The following is a 23,925-nucleotide window of genomic DNA, read 5'->3' on the forward strand; positions in this document are numbered from 1 at the left end:
TGATCTCACGATTCATGGGTCCGAGTCCCGCGTCAGGCTCTGTGTTGACAGCTCAGAGCTTGGAGCCTGCTTCGGATTCTGTGTCTTTCTCTCTCTGCCCCTCCCCTGCTCATGCTCTGTCTCTGTCACTCTCTCAAAAATAAATAAATAAATAAATAAATAAATAAATAAATAAATAAATGAACATTGACTCATTTCATATGAAGTATGAGTATGATGGATGAAACTACGATTATGTAGCCTAAAGAAGGGAAGGTTTAGGGGCTTCTGGCATGCAACTCTTGATCTTAGGGGTTGTGAGTTTGAGCCCTCCATTGCTGTAGAGATCACTTAAAAATAAAGTCTTTTTTTTTTTAAAGGGAAGATTTTTTTTTTTAATACAAGAAATTTATTGTCAAATTGGTTTCCATACAACACCCAGTGCTCATCCCAACAGGTGCCCTCCTCAATACCCATCACCTACCCTCCCCTCCCTCCCACCCCCCATCAGCCCTCAGTTTGTTCTCAGTTTTTAAGGGTCTCTTATGCTTTGGCTCTCTCCCACTCTAACCTCTTTTTTTTTCTTTTCCTTCCCCTCCCCCATGGGTTCCTGTTAAGTTTCTCAGGATCCACATAAGAGGGAACACATATGGTATCTGTCTTTCTCTGTATGGCTTATTTCACTTAGCATAACATTCTCCAGTTCCATCCACATTGCTACAAAGGGCCATATTTCATTCATTCTCATTGCCACGTGGTACTCCATTGTGTATATAAACCACAATTTCTTTATCCATTCATCAGTTGATGGACATTAAGGCTCTTTCCATAATTTGGCTATTGTTGAGAGAGTGCTGCTATAAACATTGGGGTACGAGTGCCCCTATGCATCAGTACTCCTGTATCCTTGGGTAAATTCCTCGCAGTGCTATTGCTGGGTCATAGGATAGATCTATTTTTAATTTTTTGAGGGACCTCCACACTGTTTTCCAGAGCGGCTGCACCAGTTTGCATTCCCACCAACAGTGCAAGAGGGTTCCCGTTTCTCCACATCATCTCCAGCATCTATAGTCTCCTGATTTGTTCATTTTGGCCACTCTGACTGGCATGAGGTGATATCTGAGTGTGGTTTTGATTTGTATTTTAAAAAGGAAGATTTAAAAGCATCCTGTAGAGAAAAGGGATTTAAATGTATCTGTTGCTGAACCTGTGGATGCAAATGGTTACATGGAGAGCATTAACTGGAGGATAGGCCAAGGCACTTATTAAGTATTGTTTCCTCTGCTTATTCCCTGTCAGCATCTAAATTTAATAATCTACCTGCCCCCAGTTTTTGTTACTGCCTGGAATTAACAAGGTTTAGATTGACTTTGCAGATCTGGAGAATTCAGATTTCTAATACTCTTGGCACATCATAAGAGAAAAACCCCCCTCCCCCCAGTTTTAAATGCGAAAATATGATAATAGAGTTGGGGACTAGAAATGACAGATTCTGGGATTTTGGTGAGAGACAGTTGGCAAACCTGTCCACCACTCTTCAGTCCTTAACTTACCAGCTTCTCCACAGCATGCAATGCCTATAATCATTGTGTCTTCAAGTGCTCTCATCTTCTGGCTTCTGTGACACTCACACTTTCTTTTCCCCACCACATCACTGACCTGATTGCCCCCTCTCACCCTCTCTCTAGGTTCCTCCTCTGGGGGCCCTTAAACATCAGTGTTTGTCAGGTTTTGGTCCTGTTCTTTTTCTTTGTCCATTCATTCTTCCTGGGTAGTCTCATTCATTCTTATAAAAATGACTCTTGGAAAGTATACCTGAGAGCCTCCTGGACACCACTCCCTGCATTATCATCAGATGCCTGAAACTGATCTTTCCTCCTCCTGGTGCTGACCAGCTGTGACTACATGTGGAGCCACGTCAGGGTCAGAATGCCTGCTTTATCACCCAGAGCACAGGACTCCTGGGTGAAGAGAGATGGAATATTCTAAATGGAGGAGGAAACAGGACACACACACACAGTTGGACTTTGTTCCTGGGTCTTGCTCACCCAGCAAAGCTCTGTTTGCCAGATGACTGAGCCCAGCACAATGGCAGTGTAATAAAGGCGAGGATATGTGGGGTTTTCGCCGGTAGTGTATCCCACAGTCAGGTAACCATAGGGAATATTCTTTCAGAAGACAGTGAAGGTGAAAGAGTAAGGCACTCCTCTTTTTTTTTTTTTTTTTTTTTGCACTCCTCATTTTAATTGGAAAATAACAATTGCCACCTGAAATGTCTGCACACCAACTCATTCATAATAGTAGCAGTTCTTTGTATTTTCATTTTTATTGTTTGGACTTTAAAAGTCACAAGGTCTCAAGTTTAGATAAGCTTTTCTACTCATTTTTATGTTTAGCTAATTTCTTGATATTAATTAAGTCTGAACATAGAACATTGTCCCCTTCCTACTGGAGAAGATGGAAGAGCTTGAGGCAGGCAACAGCAGCAGCTGGCTGGGCCGTACTCACCATCAGGTTCAAGGTGCATATGGAGGGCGTGCAGGGGGCCTTCGGGCTTGAGTGCAAAGAGCACTGTCTTTGTCCAGCACTCAGTCAAATGTGGTCACAGTGCCAGCGCCTCCCATATTCTGCCTTTGATTCCTGAATCGTGGTAATTTGGAGGAGTGTAAATTTTCTGGCAAAACAGCTTTTCCTGTTCATTATTAAAGTATTTAAAATTTTTCTATTATATACCTGTGAAAATATTTTGGGGCGCCTGGGTGGCTCAGTCAGTTGAGTGTCCCACTTCGGATCAGGTCATGATCTCTTGGTTCCTGAGTTCAAGCCCCGTGTCGGGCTCAGAGCCTGGAGCCTGCTTCAGATTCTGTGTCTCCCTGTGTCTCTGCTCCTTCCCCGCTCATGCTTGCTCTCTCTCTCTCTTTCTCTCTCTCAAAAATAAACATAACAATTTTTAAAAGATATTTTTATTACAAGTATTGTGAAAGTAATATCCTTGTTACTGTTTAGAAAAATTAAGCAACCAAATTTCCACAGCCTTAAATGAATACTATTCACTTTTTGTTGATTTTTCTTCCATTCGTTCTTCTATACACAGGAATTTGTTGTTTTCATTTTGTTTACATGCACAATTTTGTAGACTTCTCCTTTGTTTTTCAAATTGAAAACACTCATTTCATCCAGTAATCATATGATTGAGATTTACTGTAAGCCACAAAGATAGTGGGGAATCCACAGTCACTGCCTCATGATGCTTACATTCTAGTTATGGGAGACAGAAACAAAAACTCTCAGGAAAGAAAAAAAGAAGGGAATGTTACCTATAGTCTTGTCACCCAGACATAATGATGGTTAATATCTGATACGTGTCCTAAATTTATTTTTAAAAACTGGTGTTGATAAATAGCGTTTTTAAAAAATAAACCAGAGAGGGCGCCTGGATGGCTCATTCGGTTGAGAGTCCGACTTTGGCTCAGGTCATGATCTCACGGTTCATGGGTTTGAGCCCCACATAGGCTTTGTGCTGTCAGCAAAGAGTCTGCTTCAAATTCTCTGTCCCCCTCTCTCTCTGCCCCTTCCTGCTTGTGTGCTCTCTCTCTCTCTCTTAAAAAAAATTTTTTTTTAAACAATAAAAATGGGATTAGATCATAGATTTTTTTTTTTTGCCCACTTTCCAACATGTTGTGGACTTTTTTTTATGTCAACTAAAACTTTGTAATTAATAATATATAATACAATAATGTCACAATGGCTGTATAATACTGTTCCATATAATGGATATGCTGTTAATTTAAACATTTTACTAAAGATTGACCAATAGGTTATTTATAGTTTTTTCCTTTATTAAAAATTCTGCATCAGATATTCTGTCTTTGGAGTACCTAAATATTTCCTTAATTTATGTTGTAAAAGAGAAATTGCTCAGTTTAAAAGCATATCCATAATTAAAATTTTAATATTGTTAACACATGCCCCTGCAAAAAAGGCTTTTTAATACTTGATGCAGCTGTCAGCAACATATGAGCGGACCATTTTCGTTATATTCTTATATTGGACTTTTAAAAATTGAGATGTAATTCACATACTGTAAATTCTACTATACTTTTAAATTGTGCAACTCACTGGTTTTTAGTGTAGTCCCAAGATTGTGGAAAGATCACCACTATTTGATGCCAGAACATTTTTATCACCCCCAGAAGAAACCATATGCATGTTAGCAGACACTCCTCATTTCCTCTTCCCCCAGGCCCTAGCAACCACTAATTTACTTCTTGTCTCTGTGGATATGCCTATTCTGGGCATTTCATATAAATGGAATTGTACAATATGTAGTCTTTTGTACCTGGCTTCTTTCACTTAGCATAATGTTTTCAAGGTCTATCTGTGTTGTACCATGGATGATTTTCTTAATTAAAGTCTATTTTGACTTTCAAGTACTTCAGTGATTCTTGGGGAAATAACTCAGGTTTGTCCTTAAATCTGTTTGGGAACCATTGACCTACGCCATAATATCTCCATTGGTTCTTAAATCCTTTACAGTTGACCCAAATCTAGTTTATCTGGATTCATATGTTTAAGTGTCTTTTCCAGGAATATCCTAGGTTGCTAATTTTGAATCAGCAAAGTGGGTTTTATTGCTAACGGTGTGGTTTATGAGCTAGCATTGTTGGATGTCTTTTTTTTATCAGTTTTCCTCTCCATTTCATCTTATGTTCTAGGTGCTTATCTCTATTTAGTAAATTGTCAATATAATGTAAATTATTGGTGGTGTCGTGGTCCATCATCTCCAATCCATTCCCTTTGGGGCCATTTTTGAAGTGGTGATTTAATGTCCTTCTTGGTAGAAACTGAAACAATTTATTAAGGCTCTTTGTCTTTTCTCCACTGACCTTGAGACAAATGAAAAATATTTTTTGTCATATTTTTTAAATTCTCAACAGACATCTTTTCCAAGCCCCCAACAAGGTGCCTTGAAAAATAAAAATATTCCTGGTGTATTATTGACTTTGGAGATTATAATTTTATATTTTTTTAATACTGATAATCTGTCTTTTGGGATACTTCTAACTTTTTGGAAACATTGACTTAATTGTGCTGCATTTCTTGGGACTCCCTACTTCCTATAGGATGTCCAGCTCTGCCACTCCCTGGAATATAACCTTTAGACGAGTTGCTTCATCTCTCTGACCCAATTATCTTATCTATAAAATGAGGGGTAGAGTAGATGACTATTTGTGATTCCTCAGAGTGGAATTGCTGCAATGACAGGTATTTGCATGTTTATGTTTCTAAAGAACTACCTGAACTTTTCCCCAACTGGTTGTATAGGTCTTTATATTTAACATTTCTCACCAAGTCTAATCATACTGGTCTGGTGGCCTAGCAGTCATTAATGGTTTCTGGGGATGTAGGTCATAAAATGCTCAGTGAAATGAGTGTGAGCTTTTGGGCAGAAGGTCCAGGTCCAAGTTCCTCCACTTACTAGGTATATGTGTGTGAGTACCTCATCTAACATCAGTAATCTTCTGTTTCTTCGTACACAAAATAGGTGTCTTTACACTAACCTTTTAGGATTTTTGTAAAGATGGGAGATATCATGGAGCATGCTTTGCATAATTCCAGGTAGATCCTTATGATTTGTGTCCCATAAATGTTAGCTGTTGCTATTGTTCTTGACTAATGATTGAGTGTCCAGTTTCTACAACCTATCTCCATCTGCCTCAGCTTTGGAGGGCTCTAGCCTTCAAAAGACAGACCTTGAGATGAGGTATGAGTTGAAAAGAGTGTCCCACTTTTATCTACAGAGTGTTGCCTTGGTGGAATTAGGACTTTAATGTGTTGTCTTTGAAAACCTCTTTAATAAACTAACCTGTATCTCTTGCTTTTTTAGTGTGTCCACCCTTGCATGTGAAGCAAATACTTGTGTCCTGAGGGTCAGGTGTCCCTGGCACAGAATTCAGTGACATCCCAGGGACGGCAGTGTACTCTTAAGATCTGAGCTTTAATTAGGTGCCTATTATGCACCTCTGAGGTTCTTGTTGCCTTGTTTTTTCTTTTTCTTTTCTTTTTTTTCCTTTTTATTGTGGTAAAAAAAAATATAACCATCTACATGTAAAAAAAGTTACCATCTTGAGCACTTTCTTGTATTTGATTTTAAATTCCTTTTAAGTTTGCTTAGCTTCTCCTTTTTCCAAGCCATCCTAAGAACTGAATCAGCAGTGAGGTAGTCAAACTGAATTTTCTTTTTTCTTTTCTTTTCTTTTCTTTTCTTTTCTTTTCTTTTCTTTTCTTTTCTTTTCTTTTCTTTTCTTTTCTTTCATAGTGAATGCTGCCAGAATGACCAGTTCTTTCTGGATTTAGGCTTGTTTATGAGGCTGGACTTTATTTATGATAAAGATACAAAAAAATTCTTCTTTTCTTTCATCTTTTTCTCCTGAGATTCTCAGTGTTATGTTTGGGAGTATTGGCCTAGGGTAGGGAGCTGGAAGGCACAGAAGGGGGACCATGCAGCTGAATTTTGCACTCCATCACTCCTAGGGTGGGCCAGGAAGTCTGAGCACAGATTGGGTAACCAGAACACTGGAAGGAAGCCACGCCACCTAGGCAAGTGTCTGTGCCCTTCAGCACACGCCAGGCCTCTTGTTAAGGGAGCAGACTATTCACAAATGGTGCTGTTCCTAAGCCATCATGCAAAGATGATTGTAGTTGGCTTCCTGGAAAGCCTGCTTGTCCCTCCCAGGCTCTCCTTGAGTTATTTCTTTGTTCCTGATCCAGAGGGGTGCTGTTCCTGAAACCAGCACCCACAGTATCAGATTATTGCCAGCCTTAGCTTGGTTACGAAATGACAGATGTACTGTGATACCAGACCTGAAAGTATGAGATGTGACTTCTACTTCCAAAGGGATGTTTCCTGAAAGTGGTCACCTCGGGGAAGCTGTACCTTTAATGGTGCTCAAAAACAGCTTCAGAACTTCCTTTTTTAGGAAGATGCCTTCAGCATCTGTGACACATTCTTTCTTAATGGCATCTATCATAATAAAGCTTTCCCCTGTAGGGGCAGTTGTTTTTTTGTAAGTGGCCAAAGGTTATTTGGTGCTGAGTCTGGAGGCTTAGATGATCATGCAGAGGAACAGCACCTTTAGTTAAAAGTAAAAGATGTAGTTTTAGAATTTTTAAAAAATTTAAAAAATGTTTTTTATTCATTTTTGAGAGAGAGAGAGAGAGAGAGAGAGACATACAACAAGCAGGGAAGGGGCAGAGAAAGAAGGAGACACAGAATCTGAAGCAGGCTCCAGGCTCTGAGCTGTCAGCGCAGAGCCCAACATGGGGCTCGAACTCATGAGCCATGAGATCATGACCTGAGCCAAAGTCTGACGCTTAACCGACTGAGCCACCCAGGTACCCCTGAAAGATGTAGTTTTCTTGTTGAAAGTCAAACCAGCTGATTGTTGGTGCTGCCTGAAGATACATGAGAGCAAAGATGTGGGGAGATAAAGCAGCACATTGAGATTGTCCCTGCATCCTTGTCATCCAGTGATGCCACTTTTATTTAGGAGCATATTTGAACAGAACTTTTGTGTATCAGCATGAGAAATGCCATTCTGGGTAAGAACTGTGTGCCTAGGATCTAGAGGTATTTTGTGGGGACACCACTGTTGTCGCCTGTACTAGACATGGGGCTCAGATTTTAGCACATAACAACTCCTTGAGAGTTGTTTTTTCACATGCAATTTTTGTATATGGTAACAGTGGCTTGGTGCAGAGGCAGACACAAAGTATGTCCTGGTTGCCACTGTCTCCCCAAGACCTGGCACGTGAGGAGCTAGCACGTGATAGGAATTCAGTAAACGTTGAACAGATCCATAGATTCAAACTTCATAATGCTCTTTCGTATGAAGCATGCATTGGGAAACTAACAAGCTCGTTTCTCTCTCTTTCACAGTTGTCAAGTTTAAAAGTTCTGAATCACTCTCCAATGTCTGATGCCTCTGTCAATTTTGACTACAAATCCCCCTCCCCGTTTGACCATGGCACTGATCAGGAAGAGAAGATCGAAGATGTTGCCAGTCACTGTCTGCCTCAGAAGGACCTGTATGCTGCTGAAGAGGAAGCTGAGACCCTTTTTCCTAGGAAAATGACATCCCATAACGGGATGGAGGACAGTGGAGGAGGAGGCACCGGAGTAAAGAAGAAAAGGAAGAAAAAGGACCCGGGAGAGCAAGAGGGGGCAGCGAAGGGAAGCAAGGACAGGGAGCCCAAGCCAAAGAGGAAGCGAGAGCCTAGAGAGCCAAAGGAAGCCCGGAAGGCCAAGGAGCCCAAGAGGGCCAAGGAGCCCAAGGAGCCCAAGCAGAAGGATGGAGTCAAGAAAGCACGGAAGCCCCGGGAGGCCTCGGGTACCAAGGAGGCCAAAGAGAAGAGGAGTGGCGTGGACTCTGCAGCCAGGACGAAGTCCAAGAAAGCCAGGTGCGTGTCCCTTTCTGCCCGCTTGGAGCACTTGGCTCTGCCTGCACACAAAGGTTTGCTTTGGGCCTTCCTCTAGCCCTCAGACATAACTTTACCACTGTCATCCAAAATGAGCTACTCTCCCCTCCTAAGACAGAAAGATAACCTTAATACTGGCCCTGCAATTTCTGGCCATTCCTTTTGGATTAAGAAGAATTAAAATACTGTCACACACAAAGGGTGTAAGGGAAGGGACGTCAGAGGTATGACGCAGGGCTGGCAGCGGTTTGGGGGACGGGAGCAGTGTGGAGTGGCAGAGGGGCAGCTGTTGGAGGTGCCCGGACCTGGGAATTTGTGTGCGGGCAGTCCGGGAGAGCTGTGCACAGACAGGGAACACCTGCTTAGCCTCCTGCAGCCACAAGCTCTCTAGTGTGGGACTGCTCCTGGTCCATTTCTCTCCCTCTGTGTCTAACACAGTGCCTGACGTGTCAACAGGTGCTTGGGAAATGAGGAGTGAAAGAGACTAGTGGAGACCACAGTGACTGTAGAGAGATCGGAAGGTGTGGATACACATTCACTGCAGGGTGGGTGGTAAGGGTCCTGGTTAGAGATCCCATCAGGATCCAGATGTACTCTTCACTCCGTATTGGTCACCTGTATACAAATGGAATGGTTTTCATTTTGTCTCTTTCTAAATTCTTTGTGGAGAACATTATATTTAAGCTTTCTGAGGAAATGTGAAACAAAAAATACATAATCTCTATATACTTAAAAGGAATTTAAGTTTCTAAAACCTAAGTGCAGTGGCAGGATGTAGACCAGGAGCACCCATAAAAGCACAGAGACTGGTATGAACACTCACATAAAGTATTTAGACCATCAGACCCGTGTGGGGTCAGGCATTTAGGAAGTAAGCTTTAAAGAGAAGAAAGCATTTTGGGTGATTTGTGCTGCGACAAGGAATTTACTATATGGTTCAGTTCATTTTCAGAAGGACAGTTTGTTGGGAGCAGATGGATAATTTCATAATCCAAGTGCAAACTGCCTTATAATATTCATTCCCTTCTGCCCCACAGGGGGTTTTATCTTTTGTCCATCGGAAAGGCTTGTGGGGGATCCCGGGAATGTAGTTTACAGACAGTGGACCTAAAGTACCTTACAGAAGGTCAAGAGAGGCATGTAAAAATCAGGATTCTCACAAAGGGAAACTTATGGGCTGTTTCTCAGTGAACCCAGTGAGCATGTTCTGATCTCTGATGCGTGTGTGAGGTAGCATAGTGAGTCTCTGTCTTCTGCCATAATTTTCATCTGCAAGTTGCTTGGGAGAAGCAGAAGGGGTTCTTCAGGGCGCTAGCACATGTGAGGGAGAATCAGATGTGAGCTAGTGGGGTGGCTTAGAGAACAAAGAGGAGTCCCTGAGTCCTTAGAATTGGGGTAACTGGAGGAGGGTTCTCACAGCTTTGCTGAGGACTCTGGTTGGTTTGTAGAAGGCCATAGAACGCCATAGGTATCTGAGCTCACTAGCTCTGGTCTCTGGTACTTACCTGCTTAAAGGACTTCTGTGTGGGCTGTGGAACAAGGGAATAAGTATATAGACATTGCTGTAAATTCCATTTGGGGGCCATAAGAGGCATTTCACAAAAGAAGTTTGGGTGTCCTATATGTGTGTAGCAATACTAAGGGAACCTGATTGTGATCAATTGTAAGTGACGTGGAGAAGTGCTTGGTAGTCTTTTCAGGGGCTGCTAACTTCTGACATCAGAAGACACCCTTTGCGAGGATGTTGATAGAGCTGGTTACCTCTCAGCAGTGTGGGCAAGTTACATGAGGGTTTCTTTTGATTTGGGGACCTATGTAAGACTGACTTGTAATAGAGAATCCTTATGTAGCTTGGTAGGATTCTGTACTGGTGAGCCTTTCATTTCTTGTTCTTTTTGTATTTATTGCTTTGGTTCCTTTAATTAAAGAAATTAAAGATCCCACTAGTCAACAGAAGCAGTTTTAATTATGAAAGGACATTAATTAAAAAATTATGTTGGCAATTCTCAGTTTTTTTGTGCTCTTTGATTTATTCTCTTGCAGATTGGCTCAAGTACATGTTTTGATTAGCCCTGGATCATACTTGGTGGTTGCAAATCATTCACTGAATGCTTGGATTATCGTAGGAGCTCCACAGTTAATTTGAGGGCTCCCAGCCTTTTCTGCCTTCAGTCCCTCTTGCCAGCTTCCACCTGGCTCATCTTTCTGAAGTACTTGCTGTAATCTTATTTCTGTTTTTAGTTGGAAAAGGTGGTGAATCAAATGCCTTCATCCTCTCTCTTCCTTCCAAATCAGTTTGGAAGTAGTCAGCAGAGATGGAGGTGTGGTGATCAGCTTTCTTAACTGTAAACTGGATTGAAGAACCTCCACCAGCTGTGGCTGGACGTGAGCTGCTTGTTCCTCCCTTTGGTTGAGTTTTTCCACCAGAACTGCAGGCACTGAAGCCTGGAGCACGTGCTGGGGCAGGTATGCTCTGTGCCCTTTCCCAGTCTCTCTAGTCAGGTCCCTAATCAGAGAAGTGGGAGGAGTTTGAAGAAGGGTTGAAAATATGTTGCCAGTAATAGTCCTTCCTTGGGAGTAAAACGTGGGCACTGGGAAATGGGATATCCTCATATCCTCTAACTTTTGAAACTTCTGATTGCTCCTACTGCTTCCAGGACAGAATCCAGAGTCCTTTTTCTGTTATTCAAACCCTTTGGGGTCTGACCCCTCCCTCACTTCTCTGACAACAGACCTCACTAGCTAGACTGCTCTTCCTGGCCCTTAAAGACACTTGACTTGTTTCTCCTGGATTGCTCTGGCTGGTTCTCCCAACATTTTGCCCCTGTGTTTCTCCCCCAGTATCCCAAGTCCTTTCCATTTCCAGGTCTGAATGCAAGTCCTATTTCTCCCAAGAGCTTCCCCAGACCAGTGTGCTGGCATGTCCCTTCTTCCATAGCACTTGGAGCCTTGCTCCCCATTGTAAATCAGAGACTTTTATTCCTGGGAAAACTAAAGGAGAGCTAGTCTAACCTGTTGTACTGCAGCCGGGGAAAGGGGGGACTCACTGAGAAATGTCTTGCTTACAAGGGTGTGTCATAAACTTGGACCTCTGCTCCCCAGTCTTGTACATTTCCCTCTTGGAAGGTGCCTCTCGATTAGAAACTGTCATCGTCCTGTGTGTATGACTTGTGTCATCAGCATCAGTTAAATGCCTAGGGTCAGGGCCACTATACTTTGCGTCTTTTATGCTCTCAGGAGTCAGTCACTAGAGGTTTATCAGGTTGTTGGACACACTGAGTTTATATATTTATATATTATATATGTAACATATACTTTGCATATTTATAAACTACATATAACACATATATATTCTATTTATGTATTTAATTTGTTTTCCTAGAACAAATAGAGCTCTTCCTGTAAATAAGACCATATAAGATATAACTCTCATTGTTAAATAATTGTAGGTGGTGTCTCAATTTTAACTAAAGAAGTGAACATTTTATTTTTTAATTTATTTTTATTAAAAAAAATTTTTTTAACACTTAGTCATTTCTGAGAGACAGAGACAGAGCATGAGCAGGGGAGGGGCAGAGAGAGAGGGAGACACAGAACCGGAAGCAGGCTCCAGGCCCAGAGCTGTCAGCACAGAGCCCCATGTGGGGCTCAATCCCACAAACCTGTGACATCATTACCTGAGCTGAAGTTGGACGCTTGACCGACTAAGCTACCCACGTGCCTCTTTTTTTTTTATTTTATTTTCTTAGACAGCACAAGCAGGGAGAGGGGCAGAGAGAGAAGGGGAGAGAACCTCAAGCAGGCTCCACACTTAGCTCAGAGCCCGATTCAGGGCTTGATCCTGCAATCTTGGGGTCATGACCTGAGCTGAAATCAAGAGCTGGATGCTCAACCAACTGAGCCACCCAGGCACCCCGAGAAGTGAACATTTAAAAGAAACTTGTCTAAGGCACAGAGCTAATGAGCAGCACTGTTAGGATTTGACTCTGGGCTCCCACTTTTTTCTCCTTCAGCTCTGCACCTATTTATGCCTCACAAGGGGATGTCGGGAATGGAAAGCAGTGGGGAGATTCCAGTGTCAGAGAAATTGGTTTTTTATTTGTAGGACACGGCCCTTCTGTAGAATTTCATTTTGCACACTGCACAATGCCCTCTAATCCTCTAAAGACTAAAGTGGCTCCAGCTTTTCCCTGTGCAGTTTCTCTCGCACTTGAACCAGCAAGTAGATAACTGGACATGTTTCCTGTTTTAAACAAGTGATCGTCTAACAGATTTTCGTTTTCAAGGATGACATCAATAGTGATGAATATTCATTTACTGAATAGGGGATAAAAGTCTGACATGCCCAAGTAAGAGAGGCAAGAAGCTTTTTTTTTTTTTTTTTTTTTTTGAACGACCATCTCTTCCTTTCCCTTCAAATTATATTGGAGAGTGAGCACAATTCACTTCTTTATTGTATAAAACTTAAGCAAGAAAGCTCTTCCAGGAAGCCAAGTTAGGCTGTTGTTTCCCTGACTCTGAAATTTAAATTCCACTTAGTATAGATTATTTACTTTTACTGTTTTTTAGTTACAACCCCTTTTCCCAAAGAGGAAGGGACCACTGGCATAAGAAGACACACAGACAAAGGTACACATGTGTGTGTACATACAGATATATACACAGACCTATACATAGGTAGACACACAGGGCCTGTATAGCTGCAGCAAAGGGATCAGAAAGGTAGGCAAGTGTCAGGTCAGATCCTGGGGCATCATATGTTGATAGTGCTTTGGGAAAATACTTTGATATTAGAAAAGCACCATGGCAGTTCCTTAGGGAGGCCAAAGAAATTTCTCACTGAGAAACATTACATGATGTAATGGATACTGTCCTCAACAACAGTTTTGGGCTCCAGTGCTTCTGTGTGCCTTTGAATTTCATATTTCTCTTTCTTGAAATAGCCTTTAGTAAAAGCTTCATGGCATTAAAGCACGGTTCAGTGAGCAGGAAAGATGACCCATTCCAGTGTGTGTGAAGCTGTCTTGTGTTCTTACTTCGTGTCTAGGGAGGAGTGCCTGAATAGTAGGTCGATAGCCCTTTAGGCTCCACTCTCTTAAATCAGAAGCTAGGCATTTTGATTGAGCTGGAGGTTGCTGTTGTAAGCTAGAGTCTTCTTGAGTGTTGGTATTCATTTTGTTGGTTGAAGGCAGAGCGTAAGTTTTGGAATTTCTACACATGTCAGGATGGTTTATATTCTCTCTTGAAAGTCAAGAAACTAATCAGCAAGCTGGTCTAAGTGGAGGAACATCTACTTGGATCTCTGATGCTCAGCCTTTGCTGTGCCAAAGGAATCACCTGGACAGCTTGTTAGAAAAGTAGATTCCCAGACTACATCCCCAGAGAGGTTGATTTATTAGGTCTGAGGTGGACCCAGGAATCTGTAATTGAAAAGCCTGCCAGATAATTAGAGTGTGCTTGGTTCTTAGAACATCCTTTGAGACACAGTTGAGAGATTCCTGGGAAAATGGAGCATATTTTCATTTTTTAAAAGTTTATTTGTTTATTTTGAGAGAGAGAGAGAGAGAGAGCGCGCGCATGTGTGCGCACGAGTGGGGGAGGGGCAGAGCGAGAAGGAGATAGAATCCCAAGCATTGTCAGCATGGAGCCCATCTCGGGGCTCGAATTCATGAACTGCGAGATCATGACCTGAGCCAAAGTTGGACGCTTAACCGACTGAGCCACCCAGGCTCCCTGGAGCATATTTACATTTTTTTTAATTTAACATCTGTTAGGAATGGAAAACCAAAAAGAGGAAAAGAGATGGATAGTGTGATTAGCCCTACGAAGTAATAAGAAATACATGTATCGGTTTCTGCCCTGGTTGCTGGCACAGAGCTCCTGAGACCCTTGTACTTTCCTGGGTGATAAGAATACCTGTCTTCTCTCATATCCTAGTATTTTGTCTTTGATGCAACTCTGACACAGGGCTCCTGAAACTGTTGTAATCTTCCAAGTGGTAAGAACACTCGTAGCGTCCCTTGTTCTGATACTTGTCTCTGATCCTGTTCCTGACACAGGGCACCCATACCCTTGTAAATTCCTAAGTGATAGGAACACTAGGAGCATCTTTTGTTCTAGTGAGATGACTCTGCGTGGGCTCCTGGGTGGGGGCTGATCACCAGAAAGACCAAGCAGGAGTAGAAGCTTGGAGTTTTCAGTCCCACCCCTCATTATCCAGAGAGGGGAGAGGGGCTGGAGGTGGGGTTAATAATTGCTTATGCCTATGTGAGGAAGCCTCCGTCAAAAAAATCCCAATAGTAGGGGGGGTGTGGGGAACTTTCAGGTGAGTGAACACATCCACATGCCTGGCACACCTCAGCTCCGCACCTCAGCTTCTCAGCTCCTGTGCTCAGAATCCTCCCAGACTTGGCCCTGTGTATCTCCTCCTCTGGCTATTCCTCTGTATCTTTTGTCGTATCCTTTAATAGACTGGTAAACGGAAGTGTTTCCCTAAGTTCTGTGAGCCTCTCTAGCAAAGCCATCAAACCTGAGGAGGGGGTCATTGCACCCTCCAGTATATAGTGGTTGGTCAGGAGAGCAGGAAACCTGGCTTGTGACTGGTGTCTGAAGTGGGAGGGTAGGTGGGTGCAGTGTTGTGGTGCCGAACTCTGGACCTGTGGAATCTGGTGCCGTTCCAGGTAGACAATGTCAGAATTGAGTTGAATTCTCCGACACCCTGCTGGTGTCTGAGAATTGCTTGTTGGTAGGAGTTGTTTTGTTTTTTGTTTTTTTCCCCCAAAACAAACCCCAGGTTTCGGGCCGCAGATTTTACCCCCATTTGTTTTGGCTTGTCAAGAGCCAACAGAGCAGAATGTTTTTCTCCCAAATCCAGTAAGTTTAGTAACACCCTGGAAGAAAGGTTTTGCCTTTTCTGATTTTCTTCTTTGACGGTTGCTTCTAGAAAGTTAAGCCCAGATCTTCTGATTATATAACCATGTGAGCTGTGAGTCAGCTGACGCTGTGATGCAGAAAGGGCAGTAAAATTCAGTCAGCTCAGCTCTCCCTCTCTATTTGAAGGTCAAATCACCTGTCTTTGTTAAGAGTGAAGATCTTTATTGAAGCTGGGCTTATTAGGCTTAGGAATGTGTATTAACAGCATTATTTCTGTTGAGGGAATTGCTTTTATATTCTGATCAATTATTAGAAGAAAGAAGACAAATGTGAAGACAAGTATGAGTTCTGAGTAGAGACCTGTGGTTGGAACCGGCTAGGTTTTTTGTGATGTAGGGAGGATATGTGAATGAGAATGGCAGAGACCCACCTCTGAGGGTTTGGACCAGGTCTCCATTCCCATTCTTCTGAGAGCACCTGGAGCGCTTACTCTAATCCCCGGGGCTTTGTAAATTAGGGTTGGGTACGTAGTGGACTTTGACCTGATCCGAAAGAAAACAGTTACTCAATAATAACACTTGATGAATACCTGCTTATTTATTTATTCAGTGTATTTTTAGTGCCTCCTGTGTGCCTTGCTTTATTTGTGAGTACTTTTGGTGGGAGTGGGATAGTGGAGGAAGGAAGGTGTCACAGACATATCATCTTTGAGCTCTATCACTGAAGTGCTATCACGAGTTAGAGTCTTGCGAGTGTTCAAAAAACAGGTAAAAAGAAACAAATGAAAGAATGTAGTACAACTGTATACAGAATAGCTGAAAGGATTTGGCGGATTAAGAGTGTTTCAGTTGTGGTCCAGGGAGTCCCTTGGACATGGTGAGTATTGAGCCAGGTATTAAAGGAATTAATAGTGAGAAAAGATTTAAAGAAAAAAGACCAAAAGACATTTAAATAAATGTTCTTTGGGGGGCTTCCGTTTCTTTTTTTTTTTTTTTTTCTGCATTTACTTTTATTTGCACTTATTTTATGCTGAATTTATTCCCAGGCCATAAGTTTTTGTTTCTTCACTTTCTTCTGGGATATCTTTTTATTCTTTGCAACCTCCTCTTCTGGTTCAGGAGGAATCTGCTCTCTTTTTCAGTGAGAATCATCTCAGTGTGGCAAGGAGAGCACATGTATAGGCTAATCCAGCCATGAGCTCTGTAAATTCTGTACCACATCTTGGAGGCTTCGTTCCTGGATGCGCTTAATGGCCGGAGAATCTGCATCTAAACCCTTATGTCCACATTACTCTCTGCATTTTTAAGCATGTGCAGTAAAAATTAAGCAGTTTTTGGGCCACCAGCCCTGTGTCCAGCCCCACTGTTGGGGCCTGCGCACACCCACCACCTCCGCCATCCTAGCGCCAGAATGGCATGCGTTGTTTCTGTAAAGTGACATCCTTCAGATACTTGTGGCTTTTTTCAGATGTGCATACCCTGGATGGCCTGGGCAGTTTCACGCGCATTCTTAAAGTGAACACAAAGATTTTAATCTCTTGATTTACATGATTTTGTAGGGTTTTTTGGGTCAAGTGAATAGCAAACAATTTTCAGAGATCATCTCAGGCTGCTTACGGGAAGAGGAAGTGTGTTGGCTCCTGGGAGAATTCATAGAGGGGGTTGGGCTTCTAGGTTTAAGATGGCCACCAGGCATACTTTTATTTTCATTTCCTAACCAAATAATAACAACGAAACAACAGGAAGGACAGAAGGAAATAAATCCTTAAAGATGAGAGATGTGAATTTTTGCGTATCATACTGGTGGATAAATGCTGTGGGGGAGTCCCAACTCAGAGTCCTTGCAGGAGCTGTTTGTAGCAGAGGTAGAAATCCTTCTTCCTCACAAGGGACCTGGCAGCTTTGGAGAAGGGACGGGAGGCAGGCCAGAAATGGATGTGATGATGAAGGGACTGCCTATAGAATGAGTGGTCGTATGGCATCAGCTCCAGGCTGAAGTCAGGTAGTTACTCTAAAGATACTAAGCCTTTGCCCTGGGGATAGTCTGGGACTCCCAAGTGGAGACTCCCACAGATGAGAAGGGAGACTCAGGAGCTACTGCTCTTTCCCTGTCCATACCCTAAAAGGGGACAAGAGGGGCTGTCAGGCCCTAAAAGGGACAAGAGTTCTATGCCAGGCCCCTCATTCAGGGATGAGACATGATCTCACCAGCCACCTGTATTATCAGCCTCGTTCATTTGAAATAGGAACAATCCACCAAAGATTGTGAGACCGCAGAGGAAAACTGAGCAACAAAGAAGAGGAAAAAGGAATGATGAGCAGAACAATTGTCCTCATAAGAAAGAAGTCCAGGAAAAAAACACTTGTGAAGATTTTAAGTTAGCATCCTCAGATTCAAGATGATATTTTGTCTGCAAAACAAGGATGAGTTAGGAAACAGGAGCAGTCAGAAAACAAGAAACAATTAGTGAAAATTTAAAACATCTTGCCTAAACTAAAAGAATTCAACAAAAAGAGCAGAGGAAAGAGTAGGGGAGGTATGTTAGATCTAAATTAATCAGCTTTCATATCAGGATGTCACCAGGTATTGCTTGCTGTTGATAAAGAACTAGAGGCATGAACATATGGGAGTAAGGGTGGTATCATTCGAAGGCAGTTCACTCTGGAACGTGGGATTTGGTGCAAGTAGGGATGGCTTGTCATTTGAAACCCTTCTACATTTTTTGAAGTTTTATTTTCATTTGCTTTTACAACTTTTAATAAGGTTACTTAAAACTTTTTTTTAATGTTTATTTTCATTTTTGAGAGAAAGAGAGAGCATGAGCGGGGGAGGAGCAGAGAGAGAGGGAGACACTGACTCTGAAACAGGCTCCAGGCTCTGAGCTGTCAGTACAGAGCCCAACACGGCGCTCGAACTCACAAACTGCGAGATCATGACCTGAGCTGAAGTCGGATGCTTAACGGGTGCCCCAAGATTACTTTTTAAAACTCTGCCTTTTCATCTTATAAGTATATAACTTTTTCTTTTTTTTTCAGTTTTTACTAGGATAACATCACAAACTAGGATGATTGTTTTGATGGTGCTAATGATGCAGTTAAAGGGACTGAGGACAGGGTAGATTTTCTTCTCATTTTGTCTACAGCTGACCACATCTGTATTGGAACAATTAGTTCTGTGTATTTATTTTTTGTTTAACCAGTATCTTCACAGTCTGTGCCCAACTTGGTTCTCTCTGTGTAGACTGAACTAACATGGGCATTAAATAAAAGTTGAAGTAAGTGTGCAGATGGGCTCTTTGGGCATAATGTCCATGTTTTCAGATTGTACTTCTGGGAAGAGGATCAGGGCCTGTGGCAAGGCCTGGGCTGGAAGCTTCTCTGAAGGGTTGTTCCTGGAGCAGAGGTGGTTCCTGGGCTGTACTCCCCAGCCATGTGCATGTCTGTGAAGGCAGTAACTAGCATCACGTGCTGTTTTCAGTCCTGAATTTGGGAATTATGGCAACTCACTGTGGCAATAACTGATTTTTCCTGCTGACTTTGATGGATATTTTATAAGATTTAATTTAAAAATGGGATGATGAGTCATTTTGAAATAATGGGGTTTGATAGATAAAAATTTTAATACCTGGAATCTATGGGGGCAGAGTAATCTATGGCTCACAGTAGGACAATGTTGTGACATATACCAGATCTTTCTCCTCATCCTCGGATCCAGCGCTCTGTTTCTAACTCTCAATTCTAGTGAAGAAACCTGGAGGTTGGGGATCGAAGATGAGGCTGGGAGGAAAGTTTGAGAAAGGCTTGTCTGTGTAGGGCTTTAGTGGAATTTTCTATAAGTAGTTATTATAATGTAATTTCCTATTTGGAAGGTCCCTAAATTACCTATTTTCCTAATACAAACTACTAGAAAGTGAAGATGTATAAATCTTCTTGGCTGATGAAGCCGTTTAGAAGATAGCATGAGAATTTCGGGGCGAGGCCGGCTCTAAAGTGGATATAAGTTTTATTGTAAAATCAAATATGATTTTTGTTATTAAAAATAAGTGCTTTGAGCCTCAAAAATCTTATCTGCCATTTTTCTTTTCTGTCCTTGCAAGTTTTAGTTTGTTCTAACTCTGAAAGCTAGAAAAGAGGATTATAAAAATAAAATTGCTTTGATTCAGCCTCCAATGCCATTAAGTGGTGAGAGTATTAGGCCTTCGTATTATTCAGAACTCCCTTGGTTACAAGTGACATAAACCCAACTTGGATTAACTTAAGTTAAAAAAAAAAATAACAAAGGGGTTCACGAGCTTAAGGAATCAGAACCGGAGGTATAATTGAGGATTCCACCAATGTTCTTTGTCTCCAGTCCTCCCCTGCACCTCTCTTCATCCTTGGCAACTGGTTTTCTTCTCGTGGTTGAATTGTGGCTGCCTGAAACTATGGGCCCACAGCTTAACAACCTTATGACCTAGAAGGTAAAAGATTCATTTTCCAAAGCACTCCTGCCAGAAATTATTACTTCTTTATTGAAGGACTCCCAAGTTGGCTTGGCTGGGTCATATGTCCATCTTTGGACCAATCACTGTGGTAGAAGGAATAGGATACCATAGCCAGCCTGACCTTCCACCCACTCTTATAGTCAGGAGGGTCCATATTGGTTATCAGCAAAAAGTTGCTGATCAAACAGTATCCACTTCAGCCATGGAATAGGTGTATTTCAAAATAAATATATTTATATATATGTTTTTTCGTGAAGCTTTTGAGAATAAGGTGCATATGTCGTTGCCTTTTGATCCCTAAATACTCCAGTGTGTCTTTCCTAAGAGTAAGGCCATTTTCTTACATAATCATTGTCTAATTGCTGCTTTTGTTCGCTTGGAACTAATAAGCAATATGTGGGGAGACGCTTTAAGATCATGCAAAAATCCTGCTCATCTTCACATTGTTCTCCCTAGATGATTCTGGACTGTACTCATCTTCCCTGCAGTGATTATAAAATGATTTTCCAACCCCACACTTCCTCTGCATTCATCATTTGGGTTCTGTAGTAAGCAAGGACTCCCTCTTCTCCCTCATTTATTCATTATCTGTCTATCCATTACTGGTATGTATTCCTGTTGTTTTCAGTGACTTATAATTCATTACTGTCCTTAGTTACTTTGGTGTTCAGATGGTCCCAGTTTTAACCAACAAGAACTCTTTAAGCTGACTCCTGTGTCTTTTTGCCATGCTGCCTTCATTTTTTTGAGTATACCCTACTTTCTGACATAGCAAGATGTTTCAGGCTCATCTTTTATCTTCTCTACCTTAGCTTTGGAATCAGCTGTTTCTCTAAGGAACTTTGGTATTAGAAACCAAGATCCGAGTGCTAGGTGTGCACATTGCTAATGGGGCATCTTCACTTTTCAGCTCTTTGAGCTGTCAAGGCAAAAAATACATACACGTGTGTACATAGACCTCTCTGTACATGCACATATGTATGCACACCTATATGCACATACACATATATTCATAATACATGTATGCACATTTATGTACATGTGTTCATATATGTATACTTACTTTAGGAAACCTGAGTTCACACTGATGTCTCCAGTTTAGATTCATGCCGTATTATCTTCCTTGTTTTACAGCATATTTACATCTTCCCTCTTCCTCCGTGAGAACTTCCCTGGCTAATCACATCAACACATTTACTCATTTGCTTAATCCTGTATCACATCTAAAATGGTTTCAAAATTGCTTCACCCTTATGCCTACCAAAAAGTTCAGGATTTTTTCACTGTTCCAAAAGCTAAGAGTACATAGTCAAATACAGTTGACCCTTGAACAACACAGGTTTGAACTGCATGGGTTCACTTGTATACAGACTTTTTTCTAATAAATACAGTGCAGTATTGTAAATGTATTTTCCTTAACATTTTATTAGTAACATTTTCTCTAGCTTACTTTATTGTAAGAATGTAGTATATAATACATATAACATACAAAATATGTGTTAATTCACAGTTTATGTTGTCAGTAAGGCTTCTCTGGTCAACAGTAGGCTACTAGTAGTTAAGTTTTTGAGGAGTGAAATGTTACACAAACCTTTTTGACTGAACAGGATTGGTGCTCCTAACACCTGTATTATTTATAAGGGTCAGCTCTATTGTGTTCATAATTAATGAGATTTTCCCCCTCCATTCAATGTGGTTATGTTATTTGTTTGAAATACTTGGATTCATTTGTTTCAGCTTGTTTTCATCTTTAATTTTTTTATTTTTTAATATGTAGAATTTAACATGCTTCCAAAAGTCAAATTTTTATAAAACGATTGATTCTCTGAGAAATATCATTCACTTCCCGTATCCCATCTAACCATCTCTTATGGATGATCATTGTTTTTTGGTTCATCTTTCCTATGTTTCTTTTAAAAATATAAATAGATAGGGGCACCTGGGTGGCTTAGTCAGTTGGGCATCTGATTTTGGCTCAGGTCGTGATCTCATGGTTCGTGAGTTTGAGCCGCACATCAGGCTCTGTGTTGACGGCATGGAGCCAGCTTGGGATTCTCTCTCTTCACACGTCTGTCTCTGCCCCTCTCTGATTTGTGCTTTCTCTCTCTCTCAAAATAAATAAACTTTAAAAATACATAGATATATTCATGTTTTCTTACTCTTTTTTCTTCCCCCAAATGTAGCATTTATACTCTTTAGCACTTTCCTTTTTCACTTAACAGTGTAGCTTAGAAATGATTCCATATTCTGATCAGTTGGAGTCTTAATGGTTTTTAGAGCTACATAGTACTCCATTGTAACTGTCCTACTTTATTCAGTCACATTTCATCATGTACGTTATTTTTATTAATTTGCACTTGCTGCAGTGAGTAACGTCATGCATATATTTTTTTCATATGTTGGAGGTGTATCTTTGGAGTGTATTCCTAGAAATGGAATTGCTAGATCAAAGGGTATATATATCATACATAGTTTTTTTACATATTATTTGACCACTGTTTTTGAAGAACCTGGAACTTCAGGGAGCAAACAAGCTTTCATGGACCAAATCCATCTACAGATAGAGCCATTTAGAGGTTAAATGTCTTCATTTGATAAAAATCTCAAGCATAAAGTTTTCAAAAGTTATTCCAAAGAGGGAAAAAACACATTTCATGTAGTCTTCCTAGAGGATGAATTCAGGTGATATTTTCTTGTGTCCTATTTGAAAATCCCATTTATAAGCTTACAAAGAATCTTTTCTCCCTGATACTTGTCTTTATCAGAAGAGCTCCAAGAAGAAGTTTTGGAACTCGAAATTGATTGTGTTGCCAAAGGTAACCTACAGAAAATCACTTTGGTAGAGTATCTTCTTATTTATCCACAAATAAGCAAGCAGGGTTCACCAGTCATTGGACATATATTTGAGAAGATGTTCCCTCTACTCCATACTACACCCAGTTTCTGGCTAGGAAAATCTACTAGTGCCTAGTAGTGCCTACTAGGCTTGACTTTGAAAGTGCCTCACTGTGACTCCTCCTTACTTTTGTTATTTAATGTGATTCTGAAAAATGGAAGGCAGATGTAAAATATATACAAGTCTTATAGTAAAGATTCATATTTTGAGGAGGTTCTCTTCCTTAATTATGGCTTGAGCTTGGTTTAGTTTGAGTATGAGTTTGTGTTTGAATGCAACTGAGTAGTTTTGAGTGTGTGTGTTTGTAAGATTAAACATATAGACATAGTTTTCTAATATAATGAAGTTATATTTAGTAGATAAAATTGATTTCAAATGTGGGGAGAAGGATTTCAGATTTTCTAGGAGATTAAATGGTGCCCTGCTCATGTGATTATTATGATGACTCTTAGTATATTAATCAGTTATGTTTAAATCTGTGTCCAAAAAATTAAGGAGAAAACTTCTTTTTTTTAATATTTTAAAAAAAATTTTTTTTTAACATTTATTTTGAGACAGAGAGAGACAGAGGGTGCATAGGGGAGGGTCAGAGAGAGAGGGAGACACAGAATCTGAAACAGGCTCCAGGCTCTGAGCTGTCAGCACAGAGCCCGACGCAGGGCTTGAACTCATGGACTGCGAGATCATGACCTGACCCGAAGTCAGACGCTTAACCAACTGAGCCACCCAGGCGCCCCTTTAATGTTTATTTTTGAGAGCAACAGAGCGCAAGTGGGGGAGGGGCAGAAAGCGAGGGAGGCACAGAATCCAAAGCAGGCTCCAGACTCTGAGCTGTCAGCACAGAGGCGGAAATGGGGCTCAAACTCATGAACCATGAGGCCATGACCTGAGGCAAAGTTGGATGCTTAAATGACTGAGCCACCCAGGCGCCCCCCCCTTTTTTTTTAAATAGCACAAGGCTTATTTTGTTAAGGGATCCATTTAAAAAAACTGTCAACGACTATGGATTTGTGGATTTTTTTTCTGTGTATTTGGGTCATTGGAATATTTTGTTGTTAATTCTTTTGGTCATTATTTTGAGATTCAAATAACATTAAAGGAGATTTGAAGTTTTTGCGTTCATTAAAAGGGAGACCGGGGCTTTAAAAAAAGACAGAAAACATATGGTGTTAAAAACAATAGGCTGTGAGTCAGATGAGCTGAGTGCAGGCCTCTG

At 41.2% G+C, this 23,925-nt stretch overlaps 1 protein-coding gene across 6 annotated transcripts in view; it reads left to right on the forward strand.

Annotated features, from left to right (window-relative positions):
* CHD6 (chromodomain helicase DNA binding protein 6) overlaps positions 1 to 23,925 on the forward strand; it is a 205,100-nt gene that overhangs the window by 59,960 nt on the left and 121,215 nt on the right. For all 6 annotated transcript variants that reach the window (XM_042980386.1, XM_042980390.1, XM_042980391.1 and 3 more), the window contains exon 3: positions 7,919 to 8,439. In XM_042980386.1, the coding sequence (XP_042836320.1) occupies positions 7,919 to 8,439 (521 nt within the window). The remainder of the gene's footprint in view (positions 1 to 7,918; positions 8,440 to 23,925) is intronic.

The sequence above is a fragment of the Panthera tigris genome, chromosome A3 (genome assembly GCF_018350195.1).
Source record: "Panthera tigris isolate Pti1 chromosome A3, P.tigris_Pti1_mat1.1, whole genome shotgun sequence".
In the NCBI taxonomy this organism is placed as follows: domain Eukaryota; kingdom Metazoa; phylum Chordata; class Mammalia; order Carnivora; family Felidae; genus Panthera; species Panthera tigris.